The sequence below is a fragment of the Copadichromis virginalis genome, linkage group LG12, assembly GCF_057382275.1.
Source record: "Copadichromis virginalis isolate Kocher_CV1m ecotype Utaka linkage group LG12, C_Virginalis_male_GT1.1, whole genome shotgun sequence".
Lineage (NCBI taxonomy): Eukaryota > Metazoa > Chordata > Actinopteri > Cichliformes > Cichlidae > Copadichromis > Copadichromis virginalis.
This window is the reverse complement of record NC_140629.1, coordinates 13395424-13416209: the sequence shown is the minus strand read 5'-3', so window position 1 is coordinate 13416209 and position 20786 is coordinate 13395424. Positions and strand designations below refer to the sequence as shown.

The window sequence follows — 20786 nt, the reverse complement described above, 5'->3', positions numbered from 1 at the left end:
GACTTGACATTTTCACACTAATTGGCCATAATTAGAAATTAGATCCAATTAGTGGTAAATAGCAAACATGACTCACGCAAGGTTTTGAAATCTCTCCCAGAAGTTTGACTTTCTGCAAAATTACCCCCCACACTGAGCCCACATAAAAATGTGACCATATGATACACCAGACAATTTAGTGGATTGTGATAAAAGGACGGACTTTGTCCAGTTGTGAAGGCATTCACCCCATTAGAACTACATGCATATAAATGGCAAAGCAGGTGGTAAAAGCAAGCAGGCAAAGAGGTAGCAGGCAGGTAGGTAGGTAGGTAGGAAGGAATCTGGAAAGGGTGACAAAACTGGCAACATGGGCAATATGGCTGCGTTATTTGCACATTCAAGCTCAACATGATACATGGGGTGGGTGGACAGATGTCACAGTTCTTGTCACATGGAAACAATGTCCAAGACTCTTTGGTCCAAACAGCACTCGGCCTTTACAGTTCAGGAAATTGAAATCAGCTCTGCTGCACAGTCATTGTGTAAGTATGCAACAACCACTGGAATAAAAAAACAAACAAACAAACAAACAAAAAAAAACAGCCCATCTTGCAATACTTAAAGTGTTGTCCCTTAATTTAAAAGAAAGGCAGTTAGGCTTACAGTGCACACCGCAAGAACATAACAGATGGTTAGTTCGCGTGAGTCAGTAAGGTCTCTTATAATGTTAACTGTACACGCGGTAGTATATTTACATTGCTGAAAGCAATATTGTGCTATTAGCACATTACTACATAGAACTATCAAATTTTTTTTTTTTTAAGAATTAAAATTTTCTACTTTCATTTCCAGCTTCATGAGAAAAATCACATTTCACAAAAACAATTCTGTTTATCAGCGCTGACATGTCGAGCACATCGAGCGTTCTGAACATGTTAAACTAGATTTTTATCTGCATAATAAAATCCAAACACCATCAAGTTTTTCTACCTGCAGACCGAACTAATCTGACCTCTGCCGTCTAAAAATGTGTGTGTATAAATACTGAACTTCCATTTATTTATTTAATACTAAATGCACTTAATTACAGATAAAAAACCCTCAAATACATCATCCAACTTAATCAATCTAACCTTTCACTTCTGAGCTGTGCAAGGCATGCATAAATATTTATAGGACTTTAAATTCAAGAATCTACCAGGTTAAAGTAAACTAACTGGTTATGCTTAGCAGCAGACTTTGAACAAGTACCAGTCACAAGTCTTAATAAAAATCCAGATCACTGAGAATTTTCAGCTTTTCTTGGTGTGATAAACAGCAGCTCATGTATGCAACCCCTATATCAGCAACAGAACAAATGCTGGATGTTAAAAGCCTGAGGAAGTTGCAACACAACAACAACTATTACATATTAGGAGGGGCAAAGTGATAGTTAGGAAAGAACATGGTGCCAGCAATAAAGAGCCACAAGAGAAGGATATGCCACCAATACACCTACACACAGATATATGCAAACCCACAGGCCTTAATGCTCTGTCATACCCAACCTTGAAATCTGTCTCTTTCCACACTGCTGCTGCAAATTAGTCAAATAATCAGTAGCCATATTGCCCATTTCACCACATCCCAATCACCCAGTGCACAGGAATCATTGTAACTGAAACCAAAGCAATTAAGCATGGTGATTAGCAATCGGAACACTCCCCAGTGGGCGTCCTGTCCCAGCGCAGAAAGAGCTCCAAAGAGCCCGACCCCTGAGACAGTGTCTAGGACTGGGACTGTACCATCAGCCTGCCGCTCCTCATGCCGCTGCTGCTGCCACTGTTGCCTTCGGAGTGTTTTGCGTTTGGCGTAATCGTGGTCAAACGGCGTGGCCACATAAGGAGGTGATGTCAGACCTGGGGTGACAACTGATGGAATGGATGAGTTAAGGACATTCCCTATACAGACTGAGGGACAGTTAAAGTCTTCATCCATCATAGAGGGCGGTTTCTCCCTGAAATAAATCAAAAACAAGAATAAGTTCTTCTGCATGATTTTTTTAAATTTGACTTTTATATCACACTTCTTGTGTTGTATTTTTTATAACTTACTTCTCATGGGCCCTTGGCATGCTTGGCATACTTTTCTCTTCTCCCCTCGCAAATGGTCCTGTAGCTGCTTCAACCAGTAAGTTAAACAAGAGCTCGTGTTCCAGATCTGGCTCATCAGCCTCTAGTAGTTTCAGGATGGTGGCACTCAAACGGAAATGCAGCTAGAAGAAGTTTAATATATGCAGAGAATGTCTTTAAAATGTGAATGTTTCCAGGCAGTAATCTTACATAACACAGCACTGATGTAACACAACTAGAAACTATTGGGAGCCACATGTCACAGATAGCATACCTCCAGGGCTTCCATGGCCAGGTCAGGAGGATTATGGTAATGGATTTTACGGGGGTATCTGGCAGCTTCTTCGTGCAGATAGTTTGCTGCCTATAAACACAGAAAAGGTGAGAGTCACCAACCTGACAATCATCTGCCAAATGAAATTAACTCCTAAACGCATAAAAAAAATGCCTGCTGAAATCACGGGTCATACAGTTCATGTGCTTCCAACAATCTAATCAGAACAACACAGTTATGACTAACTGTTCTGCCAAAGGGAAGAAAGAGACAAGAAAAAGAAAAGAAGGAAACATCTTGCGGGAGTGGAAGGGCAGTGATCTTTGCTTCTGTAGGTGGATTATGAAACAACACCAGAGAGAAGAAAAAAAAGAATACATCGGCAATCAAAGGTTGATTACAATGACTGGAACAGTCCTCGTGGTTTTTGTGTTATTATTTAACTAATATCTAATGAAACTGAAAGGAATACATTTAACGTTGTGCTATCCTTAGAAAAGTTCCAGGCAAGTCACACCTCAATACCAATGTTTATTATTAAACATCAATTATTTAAAGAGTTCCTGACACACACAGTATGTAGGATCATTTAAACCATAGGTGTCAAACTCTGGCCCGCAGCCTAATTACATTTGGCCTGCGAAGCCATACAAAATTACCATTAGAGCTGGCCTGCCAGTATTATACAGTGCATGTACTGCTAATAATACAATTCCCAGAATGCTCTGTTGGTGTTTTGGCACGTCAGTCATGACAGGACCCATTAGCACCCTCTCCTCTGTTGACCATAGTCATAGCAACCATGCAAATACTGCCATGCTACCTATCCCAAAATGGCAAAAAGAAAGTCAGAAAACAGGAGCTTTCTGGACAGGTGGGAGAATATGATGAAAAGTTGATAAATGATAAAATGATACAATTTAATTCAGAAGGCTGCAAATACAATTTTTATTTAAGAAATTAATTCCACTGATGTATTATTTAATTGGAATTTTGATTTTGCATGTGTGCAATATTAAGTTATATATACATTTATATAAGTTATATATATTGTTTAGTATTAAGCTTTGCTTGTTCCATATTCAGTTTTTCAGCAAAACTTGTTTGAGTCCATAAGAAATTATTCCTTGTTATATTTGGAGGAAGATTTTTTTTTTCAATGAATATTAATGTTAGCCCGCGAGTTTGAGCCACTTTTGAATTTTGGCCCACTGTGTATTTGAGTTTGACACCCCTGATTTAAACAATGTGTCTAGCCCTGTGATACTCAAACTGTGGGGTAAGCAACCCTGGTGGGGCAAAACCAGGGGAAAATATGATGGTAAGTAGGGCTGCTCAATGAATCGAATTTTAATCACGATTACGATCTGGGCTTTCAACGATCATTAAAAATGACTGAGCCGATTATTAGCCCCTCCCTCGTTTATCCGCGACACCTTAAAGGCCGGTCCGTGAAAATATTGTCGGGCATAAACCGGTCGTGGCGCATAAAAGGTTGGAGACCGCTGATTAAGAGGACCCGAGGGAAGCTCGGAAAGCTAAGCAGGAGTTATTTGGAGAGGAGAGTGACTGCCGTTGGTTGAAAAGAGAGGTAAAAAAAAAAACTTCAGTGGTGTTGCACACTATTTTATATTATTTTTTAAAGTCATTGTTAACCCTTTAAAGCCGGTCAGAGCAGCACGCTCCGTTTTGTGTAACTATTTTTAAATCCCTGTAGAACCGGAACCGCGTAAGCTAGCGCAATAATTTGTTTTGCATATGAAACCGGAGGAGTTGTACTTACATCTGATGCCATCAGCTTGTCCTCGGTCACGGTTTCCTTCCACAAAAAGCTTTGCAAAAATTGCATTAAAAGTGCTTGCAGGAACAAAAGCATAATATTCCAGAAACATGCTTCGCCGATCAGCTGTTCTTAACACTTCCGGAAGTGACGTCATTTTCGCGGAAATGTAGTTTTTTACTTGTAGGCCTTAAAAGCCTATACTGGTCACGTTTGACTTTTCTGAATAGTTGCTGGGATGCTTAGAGCTCGAATTGCACTGCTGGAAATAGTTTATTTTGATGCACCTGCTGTTTTCTTTGCAATTTGCATCATAGGATTGCTTTTTGTTTTTCCTGCAGTATATAAAAATTGGTGTATCTCCAAAATAAAACTATGAAGACACTCAAAATAAATTTCCTGTTGTTGTAAACTATTTTTTGCAACTTTTTTGTATTTAAAGTTTTGAGGGATAAACCTCTTAAATTTCTCCAAGTAATATATGTAAAAAAAAACAAACAAAAACGATTTTAAATTTTTTTTTGTAGTTTATTGCACTTTTTTGCAATTAATGTAGTTACTATGGACTTAATGCATACATATTATTAAAATATGGGCTATAACAGTTGTATAGCAACTTGAAATGCTCCCATAAATGGCACTACAACATGTAAAAAAATAATATAAGCTCTGGCGGACTTGGTTCTATAGTAGGTCTTAAAGGGTTAAATAAATATCGTCAAATAATCGAGATCTCAATTTCAGTGAAAATAATCGTGATTATCATTTTTGCCATAATCGAGCAGCCCTAATGGTAAGATTTTCTGATGGAACATTGATAAATCGTATTGAACGTTAGCGATTTATATTTTAAATTTTTTTTTTACAAAATGGGAGAACCACTGGTCTAGCTTCTTGTCACCAAACCACTTCACCTTTTTATAAAGCTGCAGATATCCCGCCGGAGGCTGTCTACGTTTCTCTGCTATCTTTCCCAGCATGTAGTGAATCAGCCACTCTTCTTCGTCACTGTCACCCTCACAACGGGAGGCGCCCTGAAAACACTGAAAGGCCGTCTCCAACATGGAGTCTCTCCTTTCTTCCATCTGAAACACCACAGACACACAAACATGCACATGTTGGAAACATCATGAACGTTGTAGCTCAAGGGGGTAGATTAATTGACTCTATAAAGACTGCCAGTATGGAATGAGCAAGAAGTGGCCCAATGCAATCGGTGAGTTAATGTCTTTAAAAAAAAAAAAAAGGTGAACGGATAGGAAACACAGGTGAGTTATATGTCAGAGCATGCCTCACCTGTTTAACCACCTCAGGGGGAAGCTCACTGCGCCACTGTTTGAGCTGCCGTGAAGCAAACGAATGCAGCGCATATGACATGGTACCATACTCTATCCACAATGACAGATTGGAGCTGTCGATCTCCAGAGCCCTCTTAAAGCAGTTAAGCACTGCTTGGGAGTGCTTCCATATGGGAACGTCGCTTTTCAGCTCATTGGAGTTGAGCTTGTCTTGGATACGGCTGGCCCTCGCTAAAGCCATACCTGCCCAGGAGTCAAACCTAAAGCAAGACGAGGAAAAACACTTCAGTATTCTCACTGCATTTAAAAGTACACTATGTTACTTTATAAAAACAAACAAATACAAACAATTCCTCTGCACATCCAAATTTGTGCTTTTTTCAAACAAAAATTACAGTAAACCTTAACTTTAAAACATTAAGAACAAAAAATTGATTACTGTGTGCAATGAGCTACCTGTTAGGACAAACACATATGTCATGCATATAGAACTTGATGGCTTTGGATTGCTCCTTGTTCTTAAAATGATAGTCCGCCACAAGGTAGTAGATCTCATTGATGATCGGAGGTGCAGGAGCACTGCCCTCGGGAAGGCATGGAGCCTTAAAGAGAGAAACAAAAAAATCTTAATTAGACGAGACTGTTACTGACTTCAAGGCTTTTAAAAAATATATTAAATATATATAAATATTATAGCAAGGAAGACCCTGTTTATAACGTCCAAGTCACTTAGTGCTTCTCACTTCTTCACCATGGCCCCACAAACTGACCTTTTCTGTCATGTCCTCAATGTAGGCTGCCACTTCATCCATTGTGAGGACGGGAGTGTCACTTGGGGGGGCGATGCTTGCAAACCTCCTCAGCAAATTGGCCAATTCTGCAGACACTGTACTCGTCTTATAGCTGTCAAACTCAGGCAGCGACTTTGGTTTGAAATACTGAAACATGAAGAGGGCATCGCTCCACAGAAGCTCAACCTTAAAGCAGAGTAATACCACGGGAAATTAATACCTGTGTAACATACATGGCTACAGCAATTACTGCTAAAAGGTCCCAATAAGACTATTCTTTCATTAGTTACAGTGTACAGTTAGGACTCCAGCCACTGAAAACCAATGACATACAACTGTGGGAATGACCCCCACCTCGTGGCTAAACGCAAGTACTACAAAAATACAAGAGATTGGGTACTTTACACACAAACCTCCTGCTGAGTCACTTTATCTCTTATAATATAACACGAGTTTACCTTTTTCGCTCCCTTTGACTCTTTATCTTCAATCAAATGTAACTATTTACAGAGAACTCTGTCAAGCATCTCCTATAGTGACAAAGCAATAAAGGAAGCATGCTGTTATATACTAAATATTTCATTATCTTGTGAGTTACTCAAAGACAATTTCACTAAATTACGGTAAAAGTCTAAAAGCCCACAAACCACAATTCTGCTGGTAAGTCGTTAATCTAAATGTGGTTGCATTTTTCCTCACACACTGAATCAGTGCCATTAACGCTATTTCACCGGTGCAATTTATTTCAGTGACATCAGAAGTGTATTCCTCACCAGCAAAACAACATTAATGGATATAACAGACTTTTTCTGTGTGTCATGAGGGCCTGTCTGAGTCATCAGCCCTCAGCTAAACAACTCACTATTTATGCAGGTTTGTCAGTACCACTGGGAAATCACACAAAATAGTCCGACCTTAAGTTACCTCTCAGCAATTCTGCCTGTTCTTCAGGTATTGACTTTTGGACTATGTCATTAAATTAATTAACTTCTGCTTGGCAGAGCCGCTTGTAGATCAAACACCAAACTATAACACGTTAAATCAAGCAGAGTGTTTAAGCATCTATAACCTGTGGAGATGAATGATCTTCAAGGTAGCGGGCCTTGCTCTTCTTACTGGGGTAGGCATATAAACAGAAAAAGCACTGTTCCAGGGCCATTTCCAACTCCTCCTTGTAGGGGTGAGAGTCACTGCTAGTAGAGGCTGCAAATTCTTTTTCCAAAACTCGCACCTAAACCAACAAAAACAAATATTTAAAAACATTTTCATATGTTTTTGAAAAAAAGAACAAAAAAACGAAGTAATGTACAGCCTACATGTCAGGCTGTACATTACTTTGTTTTGTTTTTTTTGGTGTTGATGTAGCATTTGCAGAGAGCAAACAAACTTACAAAAAATTTGAGAAGGGCTCCGTCTGAGCTGCAGCACAAGGACCGACGGCCAAGATACTCGTGGGCCGTGTTTAGAAGCATCAGGGAGGAGGGCAGCATGGGGGTGTCTGAGTCCTCTAAAAATTAAGACTTGACAGTGTCACTCAGTGTAACAACTGACATGGCATATACAGTACACTGAAGGAAAACTAAAAAGCATAAAAGCAAGATATCAACAAACCTTCATCATCCCCTACAGACATATGCTGTCGAAGCATACAGTCAAAGGCAGCCTCTTCGTGCTTGATAATGCGATACAGGATAATCCAAGGCAGGACTGAGAAGAAAAATGGCTCCTTGGGATCATCAGAAATGGTCATGCTAAGATCAATCAGCTGAAACGCAAACCGACAGCACAATAAATTAGCAATCTAAAAATTAAGTGTATCGGTACCTTAATGTTGCGTGAATTAAAGCATTACTTAAGGCGAACAGAAACTCTCTTTGAACCTGGATTAGGTTGTTTGCCAGTCGAGCCATACTAGAGAAGTGGGGGACATTGCTCAGAAGCTCTGCCTCTTTATTGAAGCAGACCTCGATGCCATCTAGCAACTTCACAATGGTGCTAACCCACTCCTCCTTGCTAGGTGGAGAGCTGCTTGGAGCAGAGTTGAGCTGCTGGAGGGCTTCATTCAAGGCCAGCTCGCTGCACTCCAAACACTGCTGGTAGTCCTGCAGCTTCAATAGTGAGTTCTAGGACACAGGGTTAGAAATAATTACGCATTTCAAATCGTTTAGCGATTCCACTGATATGACTGTAGTTTGTCTAACCTGTAGTAACGTCAACTGTGCGGGACGCTCAGGTGTTGAGCTCACAAACTCCAGAGGTTTGCTCCTGCTCCCATAATTAAGGGTGGGCTGCAGCAGACGCACCACTGAGTCGAAGTCCGATGACTCAAAGAGGCGCTGGATCTCTTCCAAAGATTGACAGCGCTCCAGACACTTTAGCCTTTTGTCAATCTGTGTGTGGGAACAGAGAAAACCCACCAAAAACACAGTCAAAACATCTACAAAATAAGCACTTCGATATTTTCAAGCTTAAATTGCTATGAAAGAAATGAATGCTTAAAAATTCCCCTCTCTCTTTTACATACGCCATATATACATACATTTATATATTACATAATTAAGTATTTTGATTCTGATAAACCCCATAAGAGAGAAATGGGAAATATATTAATAAAAGAGAAAATATATATACTGGCCAGCACACAAACCTCCTCTACAGAGATTGCTGCATCTACACGAAGGTTAGGCAGGTTGATTGTGTACTGTTTCCCATCTGGGCTCTTTGATTTGCTCTGCAAAAGGCCTACACAGACATCATAGCTCTCCAGAGCCAATTCCATGTCCCCCTGTCAAAACAAGAAATGCACTGTTACTGAGTGAAAAAAATAACTCAATAATAATCAAGTAAAATATAAATAGACATATAAACTTTACCTGCAGGGCCAGGAATCGTGCCTTTAGCCAGTATACTCGCACCATGACATCCAGCCAGTCATCCTCAAACAGATCTCTTTGAGATGCACCAAGAGCGAGAAGTAATAAATCACCCTGGAAGTGCTGCCCAGGAAATTCTGAGTCAGTGGTATTGTTTCCAGAGCCACAGCTGCTTCTTCTAGGAGTAACTGGAGAAGGAATTAAAATATGAATGCAAGCCAAAAATAAACAATGAATTTCCATTGTAAAACAAATACTACATATCATCATGTTCAACTTCAACAGTGACTCCAACACCTTTTAGATCATTAAGCCAAATTTAAAATGCTAGATAAATGGCAACACATTTCTCACATTCAGGCTCTTGAATGCTTTGCTCAGTAGTGTTATTTGTCCAAATTGATCTTTTCAAAATCTACTAGGCTATGAGAAAAATTATGAAGCTCACTCAGACTTACCAGCCTTCCCTTTGCTGTGTAACCATTGCTCCAACTGCAGTTCCATACAGGCCAAGCTCATTGTCAACATCCCCTGCATACGTTAAAAAAACAAAAAAACAAAACTAGATCCTTAGAGAAAAGCCTTAAAGGGCTTAAAGTAAATTAATGTTAAGCCATAAGCATGATGATAAAAGACATTCAAGCAACCATAAAATTAACCAACTTTCATTTACCCGGATATGTTGGTTGCTGCAGTCCCGAAGGAGAGGATTAGGAAGACCGTTACTGTGCTTCCTCCAGGTCTGATAGACCTCCAAGACCACAGCAGTCAAGCCCCGGGGCCACTCCTCCATGAATTTCTGACCCACTGCTTTCAGATAGCGCATCATCAGGTCCAGTATACCACCATTGGCCATATTGTCAAGTAGGAAGTTGTGGACATCTTGTTGTTCTGGAGGAAGGAGTGGACAGTGTGTTAATATGATGGAAACACCAAAATGAGATATGATATTGTGAATACACATTTAGGATGCACCACATACCAGACTTCATGTATTCAACTGAGTCCACAGGTAAGCAACTCCCATGCAGAGGCTGTATGTCATCCTTGCCATCACACTGTGTCTCGAGATTACTGAGGCTCTCATCGTCATTATCAGGATCAAATTTCTTTAGCCTAAGAGAAACCAGAAAAATACTTTTACATCAACAAAACTATAATAGACCTGTAAGATTTACGCATTCTACATAAGGTTCAGTAAAGAGCGGCTACCTAGAAGGTAGGTATTTAAAAAGCAGTTCCTGAAAATCAATCTTCTCCTCCTTCTTGCATTTAGTGTTTCGAACACGTGCAGAGCGCCGCTTTGCCGTTTCCCCGCTATCTTCTACCACGCGTTTCCGTTTCGGCGCTTTCTTCACCTTATCTGTGAGCGACACTTCCATTGCTGTAGCTGTGAAGATTTGAGAACATTTAAATGGCTACAATAACAACAACAATAATACTTTTAATTGATACAAATAATCACATTGAGAGGCAAGACAAACAGCACTGACCAACAGGTGGAACAAAGGTGTTGACCTCTACAGTGGACTGACTGGTGGCAATTTGAGGTTGATTGCCAGATTGAGCCATCACTGCTGGCTCAGTGAAGACCACTGGAGGCAGGGATGAACTGGGGCTGCTGCTTAGCACTGTGGTCTGGCCCATACTGACAGGGCTGCTTGGCTGGGGGATGTTCTGGAGGACATTTGGGTCACGGTACTCTGACAAGTCAATTCTGCGGCCAAGACTTGGGCGTGGTAGCTCACACGTGGTCTGATGTCTGTACATTGCAAGGAGACTTTCACCCAGATGTTTCCATCTGCAATAAATACAGAAGATATAGCAAAAAATTTGGTCCGGTGATAGGTTTGTAGCATAAACCTATTCGCTGGAACGTTAAGGACAATTTACTACACAGCAAAAGCAAGACACAAGTAGGCAAAATTCTTTGTGTTACTCATGCATGAGGGAGAGAACCACAACAAGCGCCGTTCCTTCGCTTGACCCCAGTCGCTCTCGTCCGCTCCCCCATAACATTGTTCTTTTATTGAGCTCACATGAATATACATAGGTTCATTAACATAAGACGTCTACATACACACAAAGAGTACCTTGCCTGTGCGTTGCATAAGTATGTGTGTGTGCGTGTGTGGGGTCAAGATGCGACTCCCCAAAGCTGGTGCCAGGAGTCTAGCGGTCCATCTAAACAAAAGGCTCTTACACTCAAACAGATATACGTGTGTTTGCTATACCATATATCACCAAGAGAAGATATGACCTCTCCTAGGAGGTGTGTGATCTATGCCAGAACACTCTGTAGAGGAGTGAACGCACCCCCCTCTTCATGCTACACAGAGTTGTTACAGACCTCCTAGGATGAGACATTCTTTCAATCTACAAATGATTATATACTTCTAAGCATATATGACTAATTTTTCTAAGCATAAATGACAATAAACAATACAAATCTAACAGATTCTGCATTTTCTGCTGATGTAAACCATAGCATTGTAATAATTAACAATAATCTGTTCTCATTAAAACAAATAATCTATGGTTAAATGCTGACTGTGTGATGAAATGACGCAGACAGCAACAACAGCAGAGCACTCACGAGAAGCTGTGGATGGGCTGAATGAGTACAAGGTCAGGTTTTGGTTCAGAAAGAGAGAGAGCCTGCCTGCGCCTCCTTATCTCTAGTGCCTCTTCCATAATGGATTTGCGTTCCTCTTCTTCTACTTCCACATAGTGAATAGAAATATCACTGAGAAAAGTTAAAAAAAAAAAAAAAAAAAAAGACGGAGACAAGTTTGTCAGTCATGGAAAAGTATGGTGCAACTCGTAAACAGATTAAGAACTTAAAAGAAAGTTGCCTTTACCATTTCATGAACATCTGCATCGTATCCCTCTTCAGACAAGGTTGTTCCTCAAATATTTTTTCCTTCAACACCAGACCTTTGGTGTAACAATGGTCCTTCTCTAGGGCTTTGGAAATGAAGTACAAACAGCCTGGAAATACATAGAGAAATGTTAGCTACTTTCCCCCCCATACATGAGCTCTTAACCTGACCGTGAAAAGCTTATGATGACATGTTACATACAGCTGTAGTCACTGAGTGTATAGAGTATAGTTATGAGGTTGTCCAGGCAGGGCCAGTGGTCAGGGTTACAGTGCAATCCTTCCTGGAATGCATGACGAGCCAGAGGAATGCGCACCAGTCGCACAGCCACCTGACCAATTTTGTACCACATGTTCACATCAGTGGAATCCAACATGACAGCCTGAGAACAGAGCAGAGCAGAATTTATAGTAAGAACACCTGCCAGCGTTATTCATTCGGTCATTGAATTTAATCAAGTTAAAGTGACACATTACCTCTAAGTAAAACTCCATAGCGGTCTCCAGGTCATCCCGTAACGCAGCCATACTAGCCAGATTTTTAAAAGTTGAATATTTCAGCATCAATCCGGGGTGCTTGAGGCCCACTCTCTGATCATCAGAGGGCATGGCCTGAAATATTAAGAGGATACATTAGATTCAACACCAAACCCATGGGGTCTTGATAAGATCAAGCAAGGTAAATAATGTCAACATGGCCAATTTTATTTACGCAGTGAAACTGAATTCTACACAGAAAATGGTTAACATGATATGTTCATAATGACACAAAGTATGAAAATGTATGTCCTGAGAAACACAAATGGAAGAAAATCTGCAACAATGTGTGAAACTTTAAATATCACAGATCACCACTTTAGTCCTCATGATCAAATGAGCCTCCAAGCTGGCTACGTGTGGCGTTTCAGTTTGAATGCTAAATGCACTGCACTGGTCTCATTGCAATTCACAAACATGGGATGCAGGATGAGCTCATCAGGTAGGGTGCTTAGGATGAGTTTCAGAGCTTGAGCCCTTTCATTCAGCTCCTGGAATTTTGGCACTTTCCTGTCAATTATCAACTCCTCCATATCATCTGCAGCCATGCAAATTATAGCCTCTTAATAGTTCATTTTTAAGTTTTTCCTTTTCCAACATTTTGATAACAGCATCCTGGGTAGGTTCGGGGTCTCCTTCGCTGCCTTTATAAAAGCTGTTGTTAAGGTCTGCGCTGCTGATAAATTGATTTTCTCCAGCTCTTTAAAGAGAAACATCACAGCGTAGAGAGCCAACGGAGCAAGTGAGGCAGCGTCTGCTTCATTCTTTATGTCTCCTGTGGTCATCCTTGACCAAGCGATGGACTTCTGTGCGTGCACACATCCACTGATGCCGGTTTCACCACATTCAATCAGTCATGGAGACTGACAGAATGGAAACAGACAAGGATCTTGGGTGAGATGGCTGTCAGTGATGAGAATACCGGCGCACTGTTGACTGGATGGTGGAATTATAGAAAAAAATAAATGACCTCTATAGGTAATGCGCTAATTTTAGAACAGCTTTAATTTAAGGAGCGCCACAGTTGTTAGCACTGTTGCCTCACAGCTACTACGTCCTAATTACGAATCCACCATCTGATTGGGGGAAAGCTGTGTTGCGTTTGCATGTTCTCCCCATGTTTTTGTGGGTTCTCTCCAGTTACTCCGGCTTCCTGCCAGAGACCGTCTCAATGTGTTAGCCCTGCGATAGATTGCTGACCTGTTCAGGGTTTACCCTGACTCTCGCCCTGGGATAGCCCACCCACCCCCACAACCCTGAAAAGTGTAAAAGAATGGATAGATGGGCTGTTCTGTGCAACCATATTATTAGTTTGTGTTGGTGTGTTTACCTCTTTGAGCAGTGGAGTTTTGAGAAGCTCATGGTAGGCCTTGGCGGACTCCTCAAATTTATCATGTTTCTGCAGATCCAAAGCTTTGTGATATAAAGCGAATGCCTCTGCTTCCTATTGACAGAAACAAACGGGGGAATACAACTGACTTAATGGGATGTACAGAGATGAACGACTGCATCAGCAGATAGAACTAATATTGCTTATTCATCAGCATATAGTATGTAGCCTACTTGAGCCTCTTTTGTCTGACTCTTGCTGTTTCTCAGGGGATCTTGAGACTCGTCTGCAGCTGCCGAAGCAGCATTTAGTGCTGCTATGCGAATCTGTGTAAAAGGGCAGAGAGAAAACGCTTTACCATGCAGTAATCTGTCTTAGGCAAGGGAGTGTGCGCAGTTACAGTGAGGATGTAGCTGACGCTGTGATTCAAGGTCTTACCATTTTAATATTTGAAAAGCAGCTCTTCTGCCTTCACGGTTCGCAGATTTCGTTGAATGCAAGAAAAACAAAAAATACACTGCAAAGCCATTTAGTATGTCCTCTGTGTCTTTTCCATTTACTGTTATCTATTCATTTGCGTGTATGTGAGAGCTTTGGGCGTACACAACCTACAACACAGAAAAGCAATGCGAGCCGGCGTTTCTATCACGCCACGTATTTGCTCTTTAAAGAGGAGATTACGACCACTTGGGACCGACTAGCTCACATTACCGACACGCCATTCAAAACCAAATCTGGTTAACTTAGCTCTCTGTAAACGATATTTCGCTCTTAGCAAATATACAGAACTCTGGAGAGTAGATGCTAAACGTAGCTCACAGTTTCTCCAGCTAGCCGAAATTAGCAGAGACGTTTGTGAGCTAACTGTAGCTTGTGGTCCGCCGGACGACCGTCACTTCCAGAGCTCAGCGACTTACCATTCATTCTCAATTAAACTGCACCTGTAAAGTTTCAGGTACTCGAGCAACATAACAAACCCTGAAAACTCCGCGGCTACGAAGCAATTTAGAAACTTAACCTATACATCATCCTTTGTTGTTGTCAAATATGGATGAGACCCTGAGAATGTTTGCGTCACTGGATGACATTTGCCACCCGCCAATCAGTAACGTGGTCACTGATTGGTCAATACCCAGTGGGCGTACTCTTATGACCAACGATACTGTATGATATTGGGTGACACCGTCTGGGTTCGCTTTATTACTACATCGCCGTACGCCTGCCGGAGGGGCAGCGCGACAAGGCATTTGAAGTGTCGGATATCCTGAGTTCCGACAAGGAAAAGAGCACGCCGACTGAAAGAGCATTTATTACATAGCTACACCTTACCCAAGGAATACACTAAGGTGGCCCAATTGTTGGAATTAAAAAGAATATTGTATATTATCCTAATCTGTGCAACAGAAACCCAACCTGCCAAATGCGTACTCTTGCATAGTGTTATTTTAAACTACATCGGTGACCAATCAGGAACCTCTATATATAAAATTGCAAATTAAAGTTTGGGGCAAAATCAGGTCGGTCAGAGGGATGCGCACTTGTTATTGGTTATATCTTTATTTTCCAAATGTGGATGCTCCGCGAAATAACATTATATCTTTATAATAGTGTCGTGCGTATATTTTAGTGGTTAATTAAAATGGGAAGAAATTATCCTGTTGCTGGTAATTATACTATCATTGATCATCAATCATACTAATTGAATAGACCGGTTTTCTCAGCAAGTAGCCCATTAAAAAGCCCCTCTGCGGTCTTAAAGCCTCACTGGGGCAGCAGGCTATTTAAACAGCACGATGTGCATGAGTGGCTCGTTACAATACCTGTGCCAGCTTCCTAAAAACGAATATGAACTTTTAATATGCAGAGATATGCTTATCCCCTCTTGACCAAAGTTAAAATAACTTCATCAGAAGCTAGGCTAACAGTAGTATGTCAAGTCTGCGCAGAGGTCCATTCGTTAGTGTGTACTAGTGTCATGGTCCACAGTTAGATAGGTAAGCAAGTGCACAGATTTGGTAAAGATAACACCGAGGGATTTGGGAACATCCTATTGCAACAAATACTTTGAGCAGAAAACCAGTAGCCTTGTACCTGTTTGTTTGTACATTTACTTGTTCTCATCAAAGTCCAAGCTATTAAATCTTCAAACAACTGTGTACAATCAGACAAAAAAATGTCTAAGCAAAATGTTGTGTTTCTCCTGCACCATTCATAACTTATCAATTATGCATTAATAATGGCAACATTTATTAATTAAATATTTTTTCTTGATTTGCGACACTCCAAAACTGTATGTAAACTGCAAAACTAACAGAAATACACGCAAAGTTTGTAGTAAAATACATAGCCATCTCATATTTTTTTCCAAGTACGTCTTTAGACCGGTTCTGTAGTTCGGCCTGTGCACTATAAAGCTGACTGCCCATGGATGGACGTGCATATGTTCTTGAGAATCCAATTCCCCATATTTACAAGATAAAAATGCAACCGTTTCCTGGAAAGCGTGGATGTTGCAGCATAAGCAGCACGTGTGCATAACATATAAAATGTTGAAACTGAGACATGTTGTTTTATGAAAAATATCGCTTCATTTTGAATGTAACACCAACCACATACAGTCGATGAGTATTATTGAATTAATTTATAATATATATATTTATTCACCAAATATACAGTTCATATTGGCTAAATCAATTCAATTCAATTCAATTCAATTTTATTTATATAGCGCCAAATCACAACAAAAGTCGCCTCAAGGCGCTTCATAGATACAGAGAAAAACCCAACAATCATATGACCCCCTATGAGCAAGCACTTTGGCGACAGTGGGAAGGAAAAACTCCCTTTTAACAGGAAGAAACCTCCGGCAGAACCAGGCTCAGGGAGGGGCGGCCATCTGCTGCGACCGGTTGGGGTGAGAGAAGGAAGACAGGATAAAAGACATGCTGTGGAAGAGAGACAGAGGTTAATAACAAATATGATTCAATGCAGAGAGGTCTATTAACACATAGTGAGTGAGAAAGGTGACTGGAAAGGAAAAACTCAATGCATCATGGGAATCCCCCAGCAGCCTAAATCAGGAGATAACAAGGTGTAAACGTGAACGTTTGTTATACATTAGTGCTTAAATATTTATAACCCTGTTTCCATCATGGGAACTTTCCTCACGTACTAAGAACCATTCGAGTGACTCGGGTTTTTTTTAAAGGCGTGGATCAGGGTCTAAATGAAGTTCTGGAAATTGAACATTGTGATCAACATTGTGACATGCATGGGAAACAATCAACCACTAGAGGGCAAACTTTTATCTATAATCATGAGAAGATCCAGTGTGTGTGTGTGGGGGGGGGTTTCACCCTTTTTTCAGCACCCCAAGATGCTGAGCTGATTACCTTAGCAAACGTTTGCTGTGATAGTTGGATCATAATAGAAATTTCACTGATACCTTTTCAGACACTGCTGACAAATTGTATAAAATTATGCAAAGCAGTGGCTAAAAGATGGTTTCCCCTTTCTTCTGTAGTTTGCACAGATATGTGATAGAGAGATGAGGTCTTTGTCAGGGTTTCTGATGACGAACTGCAAGAAAACTGCAGCTTCTAGGTGTAACAGTATATCATCTTTGTCCTCACTGACCCTGTGTGTTGCAGTCCCTTGTTGCTCTTTCATTGCTTCTCCCCCGCCTTCTCCATCCCTACACTCATCCTCACCCACCCCATCTCTTCCTTGGCTGAGACCGGCTGGCTGGCACTATTATCAATTCTTTCTGTCAGCATGCCTGCAACAAAAAAAAAAAAAAGAAAAAAAAAAAGCTTACGTCACAGTCATTACTGGCCCTATAAAAGTCAGAGTGATGCAGATTCACTGTGCAGTCGGCCCGGCAACATTCACAGACACAGAGCAGCCCGTCTCACTAGTCATGGCTTCCGCAGGCTTTGACCCTTACTTTTCTTCTGCTTACAAGAAGAGGGGAGTTGTGCGCAGCGGAGGATATGGGACTGGTGGAGGGGGAGCAGCTAGGTCTGTCTACTCCACCCACTCTGCCCCAGTAACTTCCTATGCATCTTCACGCAGAAGTTATCCTGCATACGCCCGAGCTACTTCCAGCTACTCCACCATTCTTTCTGCTCCTGTGCTTGCACCTGCTCCTGAGCTACGCCTTGACCAAGCAGCCCAAGTCAGCTCTGAGTTCAAAGCAGTAAGGACCCAGGAGAAGGCTCAGCTGCAAGACCTGAATGACCGCTTTGCAAGCTTTATTGAGAGGGTCCATGAACTTGAGCAGCAGAACAAGTTGCTGGAGACTGAGCTCCTGCTGCTTAGGCAAAGGCAGACGGAGCCATCCAACATTCGGGCCCTGTATGAGCATGAGATCCGCCAGCTCCGCGTAGCTGTGGAAGAGGCCCGCCATGAGAAGCAAGCAGCCCAGGACCACAGGGATCAGATGGAGGATGTGCTGAGGAACCTGCAGAAACAGTATGAGGAGGAAGTGCTTGGCAGAGAGGAGGCCGAGGGCAGGCTCATGGATGCCAGGAAGGGAGCAGATGAAGCCACACTGGGCCAGGCCGAGCTTGAGAAACGAGTCGAGACCCTGCTGGAGGAGCTGACCTTCCTGAAGCGTCTCTGTGAGAGTGAGATTGCGGAGCTGCAGGCCCAAATCCAGTACAGCGCAGAGGTGTCAGTGGAGATGGAGGTTGCCAAACCGGACCTGTCTGCTGCCCTCCGTGACATCCGAGTGCAGTACGAGAAGCTGGCACAGCGCAACCTGCAGTCAGCCGAAGAATGGTTCTGCAACAAGATGAATGTCATGACAGTGGGCGCCACTCGCACCACGGAGACTGCACGCAGTGCCAAAGATGAAGTTGGAGAGTACCGCCGGTTGCTTAAAGCCAAAATGCTGGAGATTGATGCCTGCCGCGAGATGAACCAAGCTCTGGAAAACCAACTACAGGAAGTGGAGGAGAAACAGAGTGGTGAGATTGCTGCACTGCAGGTGAGGCACAGAAACAAAGGAAGTGCAGTGACCTCTGTCTCTTTCCTGTGATAAAAAAAAAAGAAGAAGTGATCCTTTGTTATTTTCTGTTACTCAGAGGAGTCACAGAGCAGATATTTAACTTATGTACATATAACATTTCTCTTTGTACAGGATACAATATGTGAACTGGAAGAAGAGCTGAGGGCAAACAAAAATGACATGGCTCGCTACTTGAAAGATTACCAGGACCTTCTGAATGTGAAGATGGCACTGGATATCGAAATTGCTGCATACAGGTAAGTGTCTTATACATAGTGTCCCACTGTCTTATATACTGGATGGTAATTGTGGAATACACAATAAAATGGGTAATTAGGCATTTCATCTTCTTGTAATGTGTGCTTTATCCTATCAGGAAGCTTCTTGAGGGAGAAGAGAATCGTTTGAATGTGGCAGGACCGATTTCTGTCACTGGGTACTCCCAAGCCATGTTTTCTGCTCCGTCCTATGGAAGAACGCAGATCTCCATGCATTCTCAGCTGAGCTCTGCAGCTCCATACCTGCTGAGCTCCCGCCTGTATACTACATCGCTGCCCACAGAGGAGACAATATCTGCAAGCCAAGCACAGCAGGCAGAGGCTAGCCCTCCCGAAGAGGAGGAAGAAGAGCAGGTGGAAGAGGAAGAGAAAGCTGAAGAAGAAGAAAAGGAGGAAGAAGAGGCAGAGCAGGAGGAAGGGGGGGAAGAAGAGGAGGAGGAGACAGCAGAGAAGGAAGGAGAAGAAGAAGAGGGAGAGAAGGAGGAAGAGGCAGATGCAGAAGGTTAGTGTGGTAAATTTCCATGTATGCCCCTGTGCGTGTCCCTGTGTGTATGTAGTGGGAAACTAATGTGACCTTTTATCTTTCTTCACCTCATTTTCATTGTGAAGAGGCTGAAGCAGAGGATGGAGAAAAAGAAGATGAGGAGGAAGGAGGAGAGGACGGCCAGCCTGAAGATGAGGAAGATGCCGAACAGAAAGAAACAGAGGGCGATGAAGAGGGTGAGAAGGAGGAAGAAACTGTAAAAGAAGAGGAAGCAGAGGCTGAAGAGAAAAATAGGAAAACAACAGATAAAAAAGTCTAACTTTACTCATTTTAAAAACAAAGTGCTAGCCTGTAGCTAAAAGGATGTTCCAAATCCTCTGGTGCTCCTATTTGCTCTGATGTCTCATTCAAACCAAATGAAAATATCTTAAAAAAGTACTGGTGACCTTCACCTCTGTGTGGTCGACACGAGTGAAAGCTTGTACCTGAAAGCATGTATGCACAGGTACACTCTGCAAAAGATTTAAAAAAAATATGTATTTACAAAGACAGGATGTGTCAGGAGTAGGAATTCTGCTTGGTGGAGAAATGTTTGCTGGTGCTTTACCTTAACCAAAATATGCTTATGTAACTGCCTTGTATGTGCAATAGCCTTCAAGTCCATCGTGTGCTGCATTAAACTCCAATAAAGCCTTGAAGCCTTCTTAACCAGAAGCTATCTCCTGGATTTTCATTTTTCCATACAAAAATAATTTGCAATGGTGTGTTAAATCGAGTCACATTTAGCATAAATAAAACGCATAAAAAGAAAATCATATTCAGTGTCCAAGTCCTGTGACTCACTTGCACATGTCAGGATGGAAATTTTTCCTTCCTAATTAGCCCCTGAGCTTCTTTTTCTTTCATTCAGAGTCTTAAAGCAAAATGCTACTATTGCACTAGAATGTTAATGGAGGTTAATGGAAAAGTACAGAAATGGCAGCCAGAGGGCCTTGCTTCTGTTCACCACGATAAATCAGCTCACAACTGACTGAGAGGAGGAGGGCTGCAGCAAACCAGCACGGTCAGCAAGTCTGGATCATCTTAGGTCTTATTCAGCAAAAAAAAAGAAAAGAAACACACACCAGTCCACAATTAAAATGCATGAAAAACAACA

At 41.7% G+C, this 20786-nt stretch overlaps 2 protein-coding genes across 6 annotated transcripts in view; one reads left to right on the top strand and one right to left on the bottom strand.

Moving 5' to 3' along the window:
- The window catches only part of cabin1 (calcineurin binding protein 1), a 38799-nt gene extending 23864 nt beyond the window's left edge, over nucleotides 1-14935 (bottom strand). For 3 of the 5 annotated variants that reach the window (XM_085474771.1, XM_085474772.1, XM_085474773.1), the window contains exons 1-26: nucleotides 14296-14935; nucleotides 14091-14183; nucleotides 13858-13971; nucleotides 12468-12602; nucleotides 12193-12373; nucleotides 11971-12100; nucleotides 11706-11855; nucleotides 10603-10910; nucleotides 10322-10499; nucleotides 10092-10225; nucleotides 9783-10000; nucleotides 9568-9640; nucleotides 9110-9297; nucleotides 8884-9021; nucleotides 8438-8626; nucleotides 8117-8359; nucleotides 7848-8001; nucleotides 7628-7743; nucleotides 7306-7467; nucleotides 6216-6422; nucleotides 5902-6047; nucleotides 5444-5705; nucleotides 5062-5232; nucleotides 2368-2457; nucleotides 2076-2236; nucleotides 1767-1978 (exon numbers count right to left, since the gene is read on the bottom strand). In XM_085474771.1, coding sequence (XP_085330897.1) covers nucleotides 1767-1978; nucleotides 2076-2236; nucleotides 2368-2457; nucleotides 5062-5232; nucleotides 5444-5705; nucleotides 5902-6047; nucleotides 6216-6422; nucleotides 7306-7467; nucleotides 7628-7743; nucleotides 7848-8001; nucleotides 8117-8359; nucleotides 8438-8626; nucleotides 8884-9021; nucleotides 9110-9297; nucleotides 9568-9640; nucleotides 9783-10000; nucleotides 10092-10225; nucleotides 10322-10499; nucleotides 10603-10910; nucleotides 11706-11855; nucleotides 11971-12100; nucleotides 12193-12373; nucleotides 12468-12602; nucleotides 13858-13971; nucleotides 14091-14183; nucleotides 14296-14298 — 4156 coding nt within the window. In that variant the 5' untranslated portion in view covers nucleotides 14299-14935. The remainder of the gene's footprint in view (nucleotides 1-1766; nucleotides 1979-2075; nucleotides 2237-2367; nucleotides 2458-5061; nucleotides 5233-5443; nucleotides 5706-5901; nucleotides 6048-6215; nucleotides 6423-7305; nucleotides 7468-7627; nucleotides 7744-7847; nucleotides 8002-8116; nucleotides 8360-8437; nucleotides 8627-8883; nucleotides 9022-9109; nucleotides 9298-9567; nucleotides 9641-9782; nucleotides 10001-10091; nucleotides 10226-10321; nucleotides 10500-10602; nucleotides 10911-11705; nucleotides 11856-11970; nucleotides 12101-12192; nucleotides 12374-12467; nucleotides 12603-13857; nucleotides 13972-14090; nucleotides 14184-14295) is intronic. The other 2 variants (XM_085474775.1, XM_085474776.1) reach the window with 1 other exon arrangement.
- Nucleotides 14936-17737: 2802 nt separating this feature from the next.
- neflb (neurofilament light chain b) lies at nucleotides 17738-20344 on the top strand. The gene is made up of 4 exons (XM_085474770.1): nucleotides 17738-18847; nucleotides 19001-19125; nucleotides 19245-19648; nucleotides 19756-20344. Exons 1-4 carry the CDS (start codon nucleotides 17777-17779, stop codon nucleotides 19947-19949), a joined length of 1794 nt encoding a protein of 597 aa, XP_085330896.1. The 5' UTR covers nucleotides 17738-17776; the 3' UTR covers nucleotides 19950-20344.
- Nucleotides 20345-20786: the final 442 nt, after the last annotated feature.

Coding starts and splice junctions, on each gene's coding strand:
- neflb (XM_085474770.1), top strand. CDS start 17,777: ATGGCTTCCGCAGGCTTTGACCCTTACTTTTCTTCTGCTTACAAGAAG. Junction 19,126..19,244: donor ATCGAAATTGCTGCATACAG/GTAAGTGTCTTA, acceptor TTATCCTATCAG/GAAGCTTCTTGAGGGAGAAG. Junction 19,649..19,755: donor GGAAGAGGCAGATGCAGAAG/GTTAGTGTGGTA, acceptor TTCATTGTGAAG/AGGCTGAAGCAGAGGATGGA.